Here is a 15,085-nt window from a genome sequence, read left to right as displayed (position 1 = left end):
CCAGAGAACAGCTTAAAAAAATGTTGGTGCATCAGGTGCTTTGGTCTCAAAATTCAAAATTACTGATATCCTTAGGTGTTGAAATAATGCTAATATGTACCTTCTACAGAATCACAGCAGTTTATATTGGATGTTCTCTTCAGCAGCTTTGAGTGTCACTAATAAGGAGGTGAAAGTGATCCTGAAGTCACTTGTTTTCACTTGTGTTCTTTCAGGTGGAGGTTTAGTTTGCCTTGACTTTGCAAGGGCTGAATAGTAGTTACAGATCTCTGAATGGTAAAGGATAGCTGGTGCCAGAATAATTTCCTTTCTACCTCCTTTCTTTTCCTTTTCTTATTTCCAAGTAATTTGGGAGCCATCATGAAGGATCGCATTTAAAATAAAATACTTTGAAAACCTAGAAGCTCAAAGTGAAACAGTGAGGTTTGGAATGTGTAAAAGGATGTTCACAACAGGCTTCAGTGTTTCCCCTTTTGTGGGCTTACTTAAACATTTTGGGGCCACCCCTAGGCAGGATATGTGTGATGTGAATCACATCAGGGATGCTATGGGGCATTCCACATCAGATGGAATTCTGAGTAAAATGAATGCCCATCCTTCAACTTTGTTAGTTTAACCAATAGTTATGTCCAAAAACCCAACCAAACTATGTGGAAAGAACTTGCTTTTTTTCCTAGAGCCAGAGGAGAATCAGTAAAAACAGTTTCTGTGGGAGGTAGAGCAGTTCCATAATATTTTCAGCCCTTTGGTTTTATGTTTTTCTCTCGGTTGTCTGGAGTCAGGCTGGTCAGATAAGAGTTTTCTATGGACCTTCCTGGTTTGAATGTCAGATTAGGGATGTCTCATCCTCAGTGTTTTGTTCTCTGCCACTTTCAAACCACCATTCAGCTGTGGTATCAAACACATCTCATGATACCAGGGAGCTAAATCCATTCCTTTGAGTTCTTTGTTAACCTATGAGCTGCCAATCCAGGTGCCTGAAGCTGACCCAAGATCCAAATATCCTGGAAAACCCTCCTTAGAGGTTCCCCTCCTGAGCCCTGTCCTGTGTATTCCTTGAGCCTTAGTTATAAGAACTTGAACAGCTACAAACCACTGCTACTGCCTGAATCCTCTGTGTCTTACAGCAACTCTCTACTTGTTCTTCCAGAACATTCTTGTGCAGTTTGTTTCCACTAGGCCAAGCTGGAATCAGGAGCCAGAGTGCTGAGAACAGCACCTGGGGCAGGAGCACTGAGCACCTACTCAGAAAGGAACGGGGAACTGAATGCTTTAGAAATCCTTGGGCATCTCTGTGTGAGAATGGGTATTTAATTAGTGTTAGTTGCTATCAGAACCAGGGACTTTGTATTTAGGTGCAGTTACTGAAGTGAGGAATGTAGATGTGAGACAATCTATAAAATATGGAAACTTGCTTATGGTGAAGTACCTGAAATATGAGATATTTTAAGACTTCTTATCCACCTTCTTGTGGTGCCCCCCATTAAGCACGTTGCAGTTCATGATTGCATGTGTAGGTCGTCCTTGTTTTAGGAATCCTCTTGAGGATGTGTGTCCAGGTGGGCTGACACTGTTCTCCTTACAGCACTGTTTTAGCCACTCTGTTCCAAGAGCTTCTTTACAGCCCTCACCTGTGTGTCCCCCAGGGAAAGAACCGGGGGCTCTCTTGGTAGCTCATCTTTCCTGCTTCTTTGGGGCTCGGTTGCTCTGCTCTTCCCGTGAGTTTCTGGCCCAACGCTTCTGCTCCATAGCTCTGGGCTCTCACCTGGGCTCTTTGGAGCAACAGGAGAATCTCTTCTTGGTGGAGAAGGACAGAAATGCACAGGCCTGGCTTGGAATGGGGCATGCAGGGAACACCGTGCTGGACTGCTCTGGAGCAGCCCTGGGTGGGCAGGGTCAGGAATCTTCACCACCACGGGCTAGGACAGAACCTCCCTCTGTGCTTCCCCCTTGGTGCCTTGCAGAACACTGACCCCCCCCCTCGTCGTTTTCCAGCACAACTACAGAGGCAAAACACCTCCACAGCCGAGATCTCAGGGGTAGGTTTGTAGCGAGGGATGGTGAGTTCTCTTACCCAAGGTCTGAGTGTTCTGTTTGCAGCCCCAGCTCCGAGCTCGATCCTGCTGCGGTGACCGTCACCCCCAGCTCTGCAGAGGAGCTTCCTTTTGCCATGTGGGAGGGAGAGGGGAGCCCACAGATCAAACTGGTGCCTTCCCTGTGCTTTTCTATAGATGCACAACTGAGGGGTTAAAGCACAACTGAAATTCAACTTAGAAGCAGCTTGTTCAGCACAAGACTTTCCAGCTGAGTCTCTCCAACACAACCTCTTTGTTAGCAAAGAAACTTTCTGTCAGACTTTCCGTTTTCTTCATTTTATCCTTTTTTCGTTCCCACATACGCATTAGAGGTGGTCATTGGGTTTATTTGATTTTTCCTCCATGGAATCATGGGTAGTTTCATTGCAACTCATCTCTTTCTGTTTGTTTCGTATAGGGCTGGTAGTGCAGGACCATTCAGACCCCCTGTTCAGTTCCTATGCCTATAAGTCCCACTACCTACTGAATGAGTCAAATCGTGCTGAGTTGATGAAATTACCTATGATTCCTCCTCCTTCGTCAGCTTCCAAAAAGAAATGTGAGAAAGGTAACCAAAATAGTTTCTTTCTCTTTAATTTACTTTTACTTTTTCTATTTTTTCTCTCTAAATCAACGGAGAAATGTCTGCTTGTCCCCACACTGACTGCTTTCAGTGACCTTCACTCATGGTTATTGTGAGCCTGTGTTCATGTTGGCAATTTTTTTTTTTTAATTCATTTTTTTTTAATTACAAAAGGGCTTAAAATAATTGCTGTCACTAAATTCTCGCTGGAAGAGGTTCAGTCACTCTGTATGTGGCCTGGCCTGTTCCAGCTTCAGGGAGCTTTTGCACAGCAATGTGAAGAGGAGGCAAATGGATCTCGATACTGTTGCAGTTCAGTGTTTCCCTGGATGATGTAAAACCACTTCTTAAATTGATTTGACGTGTGGAAGAAGAGGGGGGATGTGCTGGTTCGGGTCTTGTGCAGAGCCTGAGAGAAGAGAGGACATTTGGGGCTGGACAAGGGAGGGTGCTGTGTCCATCCAGAGGGAGAAGGCAGCGAGGTTTGACCTGTGTGTGTCCCCTCTAGTCCCTGGGCCTTGTGTCCCACCTCCACCACCCAAATTCCCCTCAGAAATTTGATTCCCTGAGTGTTCACAGCCAGTGCCCCATTCCCCAGCCCAAGGCAGGTTGTTCTGAGCATTTCTAGAGCGATGGCTTCCAGTAGTCTGTAATTCCTGAGAACAAGAATTATTTTGAGCCCTGTGCTTTAGCTTGAGCCATATCTGCCTAATGCATCCCGAGAGCAATGTTGGGTTTTTTCTTGCTCAGCACTGACAGTTTTGTGTTTGATTTTGTTTGATTTTTTGCATCTCTTGGCATTTTCCCATCTCGGATAATGTTTCAGTAATTTGTCTGTACTTCCTCTGAAATTACATTTGCAAAAAAATACTTCAAAAATTTCATTGTGGGTTTGGGGAGCTCTGGAGACTCCTTATGGCTGGATTTTACTGGTTTTAGCAGAGGAAATACAGTGTTGGTCATGCAACTGGATTGTTTAAGGAATGCTCATTGTGACATGCAACGATCAATTAATGCAACAATATTTTGGGACGTCTATAGGTGGACAAGATTTTCTGATAAAGGTTTGAAAGTGACTATTCACACCTCTTTTGATATTGTGATTGAAAATTGCTTTGAATACTCTCAACTCTCTGCCAGATTTTCCATCTGGGGCACAAAAACTTGTTAGTTTTTAAATATATATCTCTCTATAAAAATGTATATAGATATATTTATATACCTACATATATAAAATATTATAATATATGTAATGTATCTAGTCATATTGTATGAGTTACTTTGCTGAGGGTGGCTTAGAGATGTGCTGTGGCTCTCCACACCTAATACAGCTGCCAAAATGTGAGACAGGCAAAACAACTTTTGCCCAAATAAGTGTAAACCTCAGAAATTCACGTGAATCCCCACACTGAGGTTCCCTCTGTGCACCAGGAATTTTGGGATGGGAGCAACTCGTGTGTGTCTCATTGTGCTTTATGTACTGGGCTCATCCTGGTAAACCTCTTCTTGTGGAATAAACACACTTTTATTACAATTCTTTTTCCTGTCCTTGCTGCAGAAAAGCATTGATCAACCTATAGGCTGTGGGGTTGGTACTCACTAATGATTGCTGGGGATTCGGTCAGAACAATGTTGATTGAAAAAGGATTCCTTAAAAACGTGGGGGGGTTGTCGTTGTTTTGGCCACCAGCAAAGGAATAAAAGCTGGCAGCACTGCTCTCAGCTGCAGGGCTTCCCTCGGGGATGGTGCTCCTCCTGCCAACTCACCTCATGTTGAAATCCTCAGCTGCTTTTTTGTGTGTCTGATGCAGTTCAGAGTCACAACTTACCTTTAGATGAAGCACTGCAGTCCTTTTTTTAACCAACATTGTTAAGTTTGACTCGATCCCTCTCTTTTGCCGTTTTTCTGTGGGGCAGTGGGAGTGTAGAGCGGATGATTTAAAGTGAGTGTCGATTGCTGTGCACCGGGGGAGCAAATCCTGACTTCTACAAACCAAGCAGGGCTTCTTTGTTTCAAGGTGGCAAACTGTTGTGCTGTGAGTCCTGCCCAGCTTCCTTCCACCCCGAGTGTCTCAGCATAGAAATGCCTGAGGGATGCTGGAATTGCAATGACTGTAAAGCTGGGAAGAAGCTGCGGTACAAGCAGATCGTTTGGGTCAAGCTTGGGAATTACAGGCAAGTTCACCAAGGGGGTTTTAATGCTGTGGGGGGTTTGATGTACCCTGGAATTGCAGGAAATGAAGCAGCTCAGCTGTCGTGAACAGGAACTGGAAATACAATAATTCATCTGCTATGTGTCAGACATGGATGTCACCCTTGAAATGCAATTCTCCTGCTGTACCCAGGCAGGGATGGACACAGGACTGCACTTCCCTTTGCCCTGCACAGAACACCAGGGGCTGGCTTGGAGTCCTTGCTGGTGTTTGCTTTGCTCACCTGCAGCAATGCAGGTGTTTACAGGGCATCCTAGGAACCCACTCTCAGGCCACGGATGCTTTTCCAAAATTTGGAGCAAGAACTTTGCTTGTGTTTTTGCATGGAGCTTCCCAGGTGTTGCCAGAGGGAGCCGTGGCTGCGTGAGGAAGGAGTTCATTTCCTTATGAAAGGAAAACTGGCTTTTACTTCTCAGTCCCATTAGGGAAAGTGGGAAGCTCTGGTTCGGGGAACTTATATTGTTCTTTTTTCTCCTCCTCTGCAGGTGGTGGCCAGCAGAGATCTGCAATCCCAGGTCTGTGCCTCTCAACATACAGGGCCTCAAACATGATATCGGGGACTTCCCAGTATTTTTCTTTGGTTCACATGACTACTATTGGGTACACCAGGGCAGAGTTTTCCCTTATGTTGAAGGAGATAAAAGCTTTGCTGAGGGGCAAACTAGTATTAACAAGACCTTCAAGAAAGGTAAAATCAAACAAAGTTTATAGTGGTTTATGACAAAAATTCCACGTGTTTGTGTCTCCATCACCACTTAACCTGCATGGGATTATTATGTGACTAGTGTTCTGTGTTCACGTGAAATCCAAGCATTGTGTCGATCCCTTGACTGCAGATAAAAATGTGTTTCTTTAAGTGCCTACTCATTGTGTGTTGTTGTGGGCCAGTTCAGTTCTTCCACAAACTGGGAAATGTTAAGATGGAGCTTGGGCTCTGCTGCATGGGATCATTGTTCAGTATCTCGGTACCTGCTGAAAGCACCTGACGATAGATTCATGATAAAGAGCAATAACTCATTTTTAGCTTGTCTTTTTGTTAATACAGTTCTATTCCTAGCATTAAAAAAAAAAATAAATCTAAATAGATACATGTACATGTTTGATTAGCAGCAGCTGGGGCTAATTGCTCTCTGTTCTGAACTCCCTGCACAGCACTTGAAGAAGCAGCAAAGCGCTTCCAGGAGCTGAAAGCACAAAGAGAAAGCAAAGAGGCATTGGAAATTGAAAGGAATTCAAGGAAACCTCCGCCCTATAAACACATTAAAGTGAGTTGGCTTCTTTCTTTTCTGTTTTTAACCGATGTATGAGTAAGTTGACCTATGCATGAGTAAGTATGCCCAGAGAAGTTTTGGCTGCCCCATTCCTGGCAGTGTCCAAGGCCAGGCTGGGCAGGGCCTGGTCTAGTGGAAGGTGTCCCTGCCCATGGCAGGAGGTTGGAATGGGATGAACTTTAAGGTCCCTTCCAACCCAAACCATTCTATGATTCCATGATTCCGAGTTATGTACTTAAACCAGTGCTTGCAACAATTGAAGCTTAAAGAAATTCACACAGATCGTTTTGCTGTTCTTTTCACCAATACTTTGTTCTGTCTTACAGTGCCATTAAAACACAGGATGGAATCATTATTTTCTTGCCTTCTCATGTCAGTTGTTGACTCTTTGTTCCTTGTGCATTGTTTTCACCCTCTGTTCTTCTCCTCCTTTGTTCCCCAGTCCAACAAGGTGATAGGGAAGGTTCAGATCCAGGTGGCCGACCTGTCGGAGATCCCCCGGTGTAACTGCAAGCCCTCAGATGAGAACCCGTGTGGGCTGGAGTCAGAGTGCCTGAACAGGATGCTGCAGTACGAGTGCCACCCCCAGGTGTGCCCGGCCGGGGAGCGCTGCCAGAACCAGTGCTTCACCAAGAGGCTCTACCCCGACGCCGAGATCATCAAAACCGAGCGCCGCGGCTGGGGCCTCAGGACCAAAAGGAGCATTAAAAAGGTACAGTGACCCAGCACAGAGGCTGTCACAGCCATCTCAGGGTGGGTCTGGGTGAAAACATGGCGTTCTGCACCTCCAGCGAGTGCACTGTGAGTGTTTTCACCTTTTAGCCTGGCTGCACGGTGATACCCAGGGCTCGACATTGACTCCTTGTGTCACGGTGTCAGTCACGTCCCAGCTCTTCTGAGTTCCCTCAGAACACCTGTTGGCTTGTAGGGCTACTTTTAAATGTGAATTTTAGCCATTCATTTTATGAAACTTACGATTTTTTAAATCTGTATTTCATGAAAATGAAAGTGAAGTATGTAGTGAAAATAATTATTGTAAGTTTCTGTTCCTGAGGAGTCCATTGATATTGTCACATTGTCCTTTTTAAAGGAAAACAGGAAAGTTGTAAGGATTTTAGAGAACTGATGACTGTCTTTTCAGTAGTGCAGGAACAGGGCTGGGCTCTGCTACCTTTTAATCTGAGGAGATTTATTGCTTGGACAGCAGGTACCTGGTGCACGTATTCCAATTGTGCCTATGAGACCATTAAAGTGTAACACTTTTTGTGATGATTAGAGTGGGTTTTTTATAGGAAATACTTTTCTCATGAGTAGGGTGCATGGGTTTCTTATTTTTGTTCTCCTTCCCTCTGCAGGGTGAGTTTGTGAATGAGTATGTTGGGGAGCTCATTGACGAGGAGGAGTGCCGGCTGCGGATCAAACGTGCCCACGAGAACAGCGTCACCAATTTTTATATGTTAACTGTGACCAAGGTGAATATTATTTATTGTTCCACGTAAACTGTCACTGGTCAGCAGGAAACCTTGTTTCCTTTGTAAGTACTGAACACATCTTTGTCTTTTTCCTTGAAGGACCGAATAATAGATGCTGGCCCAAAGGGGAACTACTCCCGTTTTATGAACCATAGTTGTAACCCAAACTGTGAAACACAGAAGTGGACAGTGAATGGTGACATTAGAGTTGGACTGTTTGCTCTTTGTGACATTCCTGCAGGTAAAAGGATGGCACTGTTTGGCATGTTTGCTTTTGTCTTGCCATGGCCAAGTTCCTCACTTGGAATCATGTTCTTTTTCTTTAAAGTTACTTAATACCAGTGGCGTGTTTAGGAACTTTGTCATTCGTTGGAGTGGAGACAATATTTAGGCTCCAGTTTTAGCAGGGGTCTGACGGTTACAAACACTGATAAATTGTCACTGTCACAGGCCTGTTGTTCCTCAGTGTCCGTGTGGGTGAATTGGTTTTCTCTGAATTGCAGGAATGGAGTTAACATTCAATTACAACCTGGATTGCCTGGGCAACGGCAGGACCGAGTGTCACTGCGGAGCAGAGAACTGCAGCGGCTTCCTGGGAGTGCGTCCGAAGGTACCTGGATGAACAGTGAAGCTTCTCCTCCCAAATCTGGAAACTTCCTAGGGCAAAGAGAGGGGTTTGATTTATTTAGCTCTTTAACCTCTGTAGTACTTTCCACCCTTGGAAGTCCCTAAGGATTTTACAGTGTGCCCTGCAGTGCTGTTGTGTCTGGGGGGAAGTTGTTAATTTACCAGACTGTTAATTCAGAAACATCTGGATGGGCACTTCTGGCTTTTACAGCTTAACGACTTTTTTGAATGGATCTAATTTAAGCAGAATTCATGCAAATAATAACCCAAAGTAGGTTTTAATGCCAGTGAAGTGGCATAAGTGACCATGTGCTGTGATTTTGTCCTTGTTAGACAGCGTTTGCAACGGCAAATGAAGAGAAGGTGAAGAATGCAAAGTTAAAGCAGAAGAAACGGAAAATAAAAACGGAACAGAAACAGATGCATGAAGACAACTGTTTCCAGTGTGGAGATGGGGGAGAGCTGGTCATGTGTGATAAGAAGGACTGTCCCAAAGCGTACCACCTCCTATGCCTTAACCTGACTCAACCACCTTTTGGTAAGAGCAGTTGTGTGGCTCCTATTCTTCTTTTCCTTCCTGCTGCAAGACAAATGTTTGAGCTGAAATTCAGTGTTTATTTGCATGAAAGTCAACATATTTGCTTTTGCAAGACCACTCACTTTTAGCAGTACAGCAGGTGACTGTTCCTAAATAGAACTGATGGGCAGAGGCTTTGTCATACTTTGTTGCATCTCTTTTTTGGATCCAGTTTTCTCCTCTTACTTTGACTAGAACACAAGCATCATCTTGGTGTCCCAGGGTCACCAAGCACAAATCAAATGACAGTTCAAACACTCACAAAGCCAACATAACTAAAGCTTCCTTTGGAGGTACCCTCTGAGCAGGGCAGCGTCCAGGGCAATGAGGGATACTCATAAATCAGGAAAATGTACAAAACAGACTCCATCTTGCAAGGACATTTGATGCCTTGGTGTCAGAGGGGGTAGTTCTTACTGTTTTAAGCTCTGGTTATGCATGCAGCAATGTTTTGTGCCAAGAGAGGCCTAAAAAATGCAAAACAAACTGTGTCTAGTCAGATTCTTGTCAGTGAGAAGAAGTAGCAGCCACCTTAAGAGCTGATTTTTCTTTGCATTCATCTGAGCAATTCCAACATGGAGTGAGGGTTAAAGGCCGGTGTTGTCCCCAAAATGCACTAATTCCAGCTTCGTGTCTCTCTCTCCTCCCGTCCCCAGGAAAGTGGGAATGTCCATGGCATCAGTGCGACGTCTGTAGCAATCCTGCTGTTTCCTTCTGTGAGTTTTGCCCCCATTCCTTCTGTAAGGATCACGAGAAGGGAGCCCTGGTGCCGTCGGCGCTGGACGGCCGCCTCTGCTGCTCCGCACACGACCCCAAATCTCCTGTGGCACCCGAGTACTGGAGCAAGATCAAGTGCAAATTGGAAGCACAGAATGCTGTGGAAGAGGCAAAGGAGTGAATTTGGTTAAAGACAAACGCGGGAGGGGAGAAGAGGGGCAGCAGGCGACGAACTCGGGGAGACTGCGATGCCACGCTCAGTCTGTCCTCGGAGCCGTCGCGTGTGAGCTGGAACGGGACCATTGACCTGAGCGAGCAGAACCAGGCAGTGGTGTTTGGTTTTTATTGTTTGGTCTTTCTTTTACCCTTGAATGTGCTACAGCAGCTCTTACTGTTGGAAACCAGGAACGTCTTGGCCTTCGAAGAAAACCGTAGACCTTTTGACAGTGAAAAGAATATTCTGTTTAAAATAATGTTCTTTGAGTGTAGAAAGCAAAGCATAGCAACATATTTATTTATTTAATTTTGGAAGGGTGTTGAAGATCTGGCTTTGATCAGTCAACGTGTCTTTGAAAACAAAACAGAGAAGCCAATGTAACTTTTGTGTCTAGTTTATGGAAAGAGCAAAGTTTCCCCCCTCTGTAACGCTGAGATGCCAAACAGACAGGTGTGGGTGTCAGACCAGGTGACTCTGAAATGCCTCTGTTCCAGTACTTATTGGTAAAGGCATTGGAGAAGGTAGGTTGTCTCTCGTATTAACTTATGAATATTATTGTGAAGCTTTTCCTGTGAGAAATCAGGTGTGTGACTTCTTGGAAGTGCTCGTAACACGAGGCCTGGCAGTGTTTAAGGAGGGAAGAAGTGGTGGTTCCTTGCTCCAGAGCTGTGATGGGTGTTTGCAGACAGGTGAAAATTCAGAGTTCAGTTGCACAGTGGTCGTTTCTTTCTTTATCCCGCCCGGTTTGGGAACCATTCCCAGGCAGGAGAGGCTCCCAGTCTCAGAGCTGAAGTTAGTCCTGCTGGTGGGTTTGTCATCTGCCACGTCTGCACTGGTTTGGTGGCAGGTACTGAGTGTGATTCTTCAGTGCTGCCTTCTCAGGCTCCCCGTGGCTTCAGGGAAGACTTGGGCACAGAAGGGACCCGACCCGTGTGCGTGTTGGTTTTGGTTGAACGTTTAGGTTTCATTTTTTTTTGCTGAGAGGGATCTTCTAACTTTAATCTTCATTGTTAGTGGAGCTGAGGAACATCTCAGCACTTCCTTGATGAACAGGGTATTTTGTGTCTGGGTAATGGGCCGTATCCCAGCAGCCAGCTGGAGCCTCAGGAGATGGTTCTCTCTTGGATTTCCTCTGTTAATCAGAGAGACAGACTCCTTCAGCGAGGCTTTGGAAGTGGCTTAGGTCGGTTCCTGCTCCAGATTTTCTTTAGAAAACCTATTTTCCTCCATTTGTTTGTGCAAGGAGCCATGGGGCACTGGTGTCCCCAGGCTGGAGTTAGTTTTGGTGACCCTCTTCCCCCAGCCCATGATCTCACCATGCACTGTGTGTCACCCCTGCCCCAGTGCAGCGAGTGCTTCTGACCTGTGTGCTGATAATACCTGTTCTCTGCCAGCCTTTGCTTGTGAGTATTGAAAATAATCAAGTGTTGCTGGCATCTGGCTGAATTCAGCCTTGGAATTAAGAACCTTGCCTCTGGAAAACTGCTTACACAAACCTGCGGGAACACGGGGAATTCCCAGATCAAGGAAATGGGCTGAGAAAGTCCATGTGGGACTTAGAACACGCCTTGCCTCTGCCCAGTGTCCTTCTCATCCTCAAATTTATGTATGGGGGAAAGTTGTTTTTTTATTTTTTGTGTGTGTGTGCAATTGTAGAATGACAGGATACACTACAGTCCCTGAGCAGCTGCTGTGCCATGGGTGCAGCTCTGACACCCTTGGGAGGCAGAACCTGTGGGTGTCTGGGGCAGCCCTGGGGCAGCAGCTGCTGGGACCTCTAAAGCACTTCATGCCCTGGGCTGTGCTCTGGTGAGGGTCTGACACTAACCCTGCTGGAAAGCAGTGCTGGATTTTGGTATTTTTTACAAAAAAGGATTTTATTTTTCTGAGCATTTTGTGTGAGAAATGTCTCTTTTTAAGCTCCTTGCTGAGGATGTTTAACCTTCTCAGAAATTCCAAACACGGCTCTTGCTACAGCATTCGTGGGGCCCAAGGTGTTCACTTTATATGATTTATTAGGCTTGATTAAGTTCAGTGGTTTTTCTCCTGGGAAGTCAGAGCATTCTGATGTTGCAGGTATCAGCTGATACATTATATATATATTATATCTAAAATATATATAATATATATATATGATATATTGTTAATATCACCCTGCCATGTGAGGGCACCAACCTGCTCCCTTCGTTCTGTGTCCATGGTGACTTGCTGAGCAGAAGGAAGTGGTGTGGCAGCACCAGGACACCTCGGGAGTGTTGAACAGGACCATCAGTGCCCAGCTTGGCCGTGCTGTGGGGCTGTGCTGGGGCACCAAGAGTCACAGGACATGGGAGGGCCACAGAAGGCTTAAAACTTGTCAAATGCTGTGACTGAGGCTGCTGCTCCTCTTGTGCCACCCCACTCGATGTCTTGGTTTGCTTTGTGTTCAAACTTCTTACAGATGCTTCTTTTTTCCACCAAAAAAAAAATGATTAATAACAGCCAACAGCTGAGCTTGGACTCGGAAGGGAAAACAGGAGATGGTTTGTGAGGTTGTGCAGTTTGTGAACAAAACACTGAACTGAAGGTGAATCTTTCAAAAGGCTTTAACATTGTGAGATGAGAAAATGCCAATTCAGAGTATCTTGGTGACTGGAGGGGCTGTTCTGAGTGCCAGACTCAGATGTTAAAATGCATATTTTAACCACGTCTTTGCAGACTGAGTAACCAGAATGCTATTCCTCAGTGCAGTTCCTTTGTAAGGAGAAGATTGCACAGCTGTTCTGATGAAGTGGCTTCAGCAGAGGAAAAGGCAGCTGCTGAATTAATTTGTGTGGGCTCCAAAGTAAGGAATCTTGGATAGTTTGGTCGCTTCATGCTGAGGCCTGGAGGAGATCCACAGAACTGGTGATTTTGGTGGAGAGCTGCAACGTGCTGTTCCAGCCTGTCGGTTGTTCCTTCATGGGAACACACTGACACACTTTTCCCATAGTTTTGTGTTGAATTTTTGGGGTGGGCCCCACACTTCTGGTGACCCCCTGCCTCCAGCTGTGGCACCTGGGCAGTGCCTGAGCTGCTCTGCCCAGGTGATGGAGTCTGTGCTTAACTGGAGCTTTTCCTCTGCAGCTGCTCCTGAGCACAGCACCAGACATCCTGCAGCCCTTGGCCAGATGAGTCTAGAAGGTAGAATTCCATGATTTTGTGATTCCAGTGGTGCAGAGGCTGGTTCCATCACTCCTGAACACACAGTGCAGGGATTTGCTGTTGTAGCTGTCGGATTATTGTGTAGACTTGTCCTATCTGTAGACTGTTGAAGGCATTTGCAGCTCAGGAAGGCAATTTTTTGGGCAAATCACCTTCTCTGGTCACCACGTGGTCTTGGAGAATCTGTTCAAATGGAGTAATAGGGCTGGAATGTGGATTTTTGGCCTTTCTTATAAAAAAACCCCAACTTCTTGTATCTTAATTTCAGGATAGAATGGGAAAGACACAATTACTAAACATAATTATCGATGAGCATAAAATCTGTATATATTGAAACTTTACAGAATTATGTGGGCGGGGAGGGGGGGAGGGTGGGATGGGGGTGTCTGATGCTGGTACGGAGAAGTCACTTTAACATGGAAACCTCTGCCTCATGAATTCAGGGTTTAATGTACTTGAAGCTCTGCGGTTCCTTTTACAGCTTTTTTTTTTTTTTTTTTTTATTTATACATAATTTTTTGTATAACTGCATTGAAAATGTCCTTGACTTCCCCCCAAGTTCCTCCCTGCTCCCGCTGTGCAGTGGATCCACGGCAAACGGGAGGGTTTGGAAGCTGTCTCGGAGGTGTGTGTTCACCAGGTGTTGCGTGGGAGACGGCGACCTTGGAGCCATGCTGTCCCTTTGCTTCCCGTTCCCATCAGCTTTCCCCGCCATTTCTCTCTGTGTAGCAAAAACATTTTGCACTTACAATACACTCCTACACGCTGGATGTGTTCCCAGTGTTGTTCTGAGGAAAAACGAAGAAAAGCAAAGCTGTTCCCTGTGATACTGTATTCCTGAGTGAGCAGCTCAGGTCCCTGTTCCCCTGGGAGGGGTCTCGTCGTTCCGGAGCGGGAGGTGGGGAGCTGGAACTGTGCTTTGTGTAGGGGATTTCTGTGATTAATGTGAATCAAAAAGGGAAAACATGTACTAATTTGCCAAAGCCATTCACCACTCCCTTTTCCCTGGGGCTGTGCCCTCCCCATGCCACCGCCAGCTCTGGGGGCCAGGCGACTGCCTGGGGTCCCCTCCGGAGATCCCAACGGAGTGGGGTCCCCTCTGGAGATCCCAACGGAGTGGGGGTCCCTCAGAGGCCCCCACCGAGCAGTTCTCACTCACGTTGGGCCATAAACAGACTGGATGACCCCCCACGTTCCCTGTTCCCAGGTGGAGCTGTATCTCTGTCTGTGTCACTTTTCCAACGAGCCAATGGTGTTGCCACAGCCCCCGGGGTGATCACGTCCCGTTTGAGCCAGGGGGTGGGGGGGATTTGCATTTGGGGTGCTGTGAGGACCCCGACCCGTTTGTCTCCACGCGAGTGATGTTGCACAAACACAGATCCCTGCGGATCCGCCTCCATCCCCACGTGCTCTGTAAGATGGACCTTTGTAGAGTTGTTATTTCTGTAGACTTTGTTTATCTGTAACAAACTTTGTAGATTCTGTGAAATGTTATTTTAAGGAAATCACTCGAGTCTTTACTAGCAAAGCATCGATATTCACCGAAGTCGGTCTGGAGGAGTTTTTGGACGCTGACGCAGCCCTGACACTAAGGAGGAGTGTCCGATTCCACGGGGCATTACTGTATCATGACTTGATGTTGCCGCATAGACTTTGAGATATCCGATATTTTGGGGGGTTTGTGTTGGCCTCTGTCCTCTTGCATAGTGTGAAGCCTGTAAAGCTGGTTCCCTGTACATAGATAGCTCCTGTCCTCTAGGTAGAGCGTATCGAGACTTGCCTGTAATATTTTAGCTTCTTACTGACTGTGTGTGATGGTAGAACATATAATTTTTGTACATTCTATTTACTGAGATGTTGCCTTTTTTTTTTTATTTTATTTGACAAATATTCTGGAATTCAGATGTGGTTTTTTTTTTTTTTTTTTTGTTTGTTTGGTTGGTTGGTTTGGGGTTGGGTTTGTTTTTGGGTTTTGTTTGGGTTTTTTTTTTTTTTCGCTTTTCCGTGAGGATTCCTTTGGAAAGGTTTTTAATGACATTCCACTGATCTGAAAATTTTTGCTTGAGGTTGACTTCAATAAATCGTTCTGAATGTTCCAATGATGAGATGACTCAGTTCCGTCTCGCGGCGGGGGGGTGTGGGGTGGGTGG

General features: G+C 45.7%; 1 protein-coding gene across 3 annotated transcripts in view; it reads left to right on the top strand.

Annotated features, from left to right (window-relative positions):
- The window catches only part of NSD3 (nuclear receptor binding SET domain protein 3), a 37,092-nt gene extending 22,058 nt beyond the window's left edge, over positions 1–15,034 (top strand). The window contains exons 15-24 of one of the 3 annotated variants that reach the window (XM_032712574.1): positions 2,494–2,643; positions 4,677–4,833; positions 5,357–5,559; positions 6,024–6,136; positions 6,585–6,854; positions 7,498–7,614; positions 7,714–7,855; positions 8,118–8,224; positions 8,575–8,779; positions 9,475–15,034. In XM_032712574.1, coding sequence (XP_032568465.1) covers positions 2,494–2,643; positions 4,677–4,833; positions 5,357–5,559; positions 6,024–6,136; positions 6,585–6,854; positions 7,498–7,614; positions 7,714–7,855; positions 8,118–8,224; positions 8,575–8,779; positions 9,475–9,716 — 1,706 coding nt within the window. In that variant the 3' untranslated portion in view covers positions 9,717–15,034. Of the gene's footprint in view, positions 1–2,493; positions 2,644–4,676; positions 4,834–5,356; positions 5,560–6,023; positions 6,137–6,584; positions 6,855–7,497; positions 7,615–7,713; positions 7,856–8,117; positions 8,225–8,574; positions 8,780–9,474 lie in introns of those variants that run through there. The other 2 variants (XM_032712575.1, XM_032712576.1) reach the window with 2 other exon arrangements.
- The last annotated feature ends 51 nt before the right edge of the window (positions 15,035–15,085 follow it).

The sequence above is a fragment of the Chiroxiphia lanceolata genome, chromosome 28, assembly GCF_009829145.1.
Source record: "Chiroxiphia lanceolata isolate bChiLan1 chromosome 28, bChiLan1.pri, whole genome shotgun sequence".
Taxonomy (NCBI): domain Eukaryota; kingdom Metazoa; phylum Chordata; class Aves; order Passeriformes; family Pipridae; genus Chiroxiphia; species Chiroxiphia lanceolata.
The sequence above is the reverse complement of the archived record's forward strand: the minus strand, read 5'-3'. Positions and strand labels throughout refer to the sequence as shown.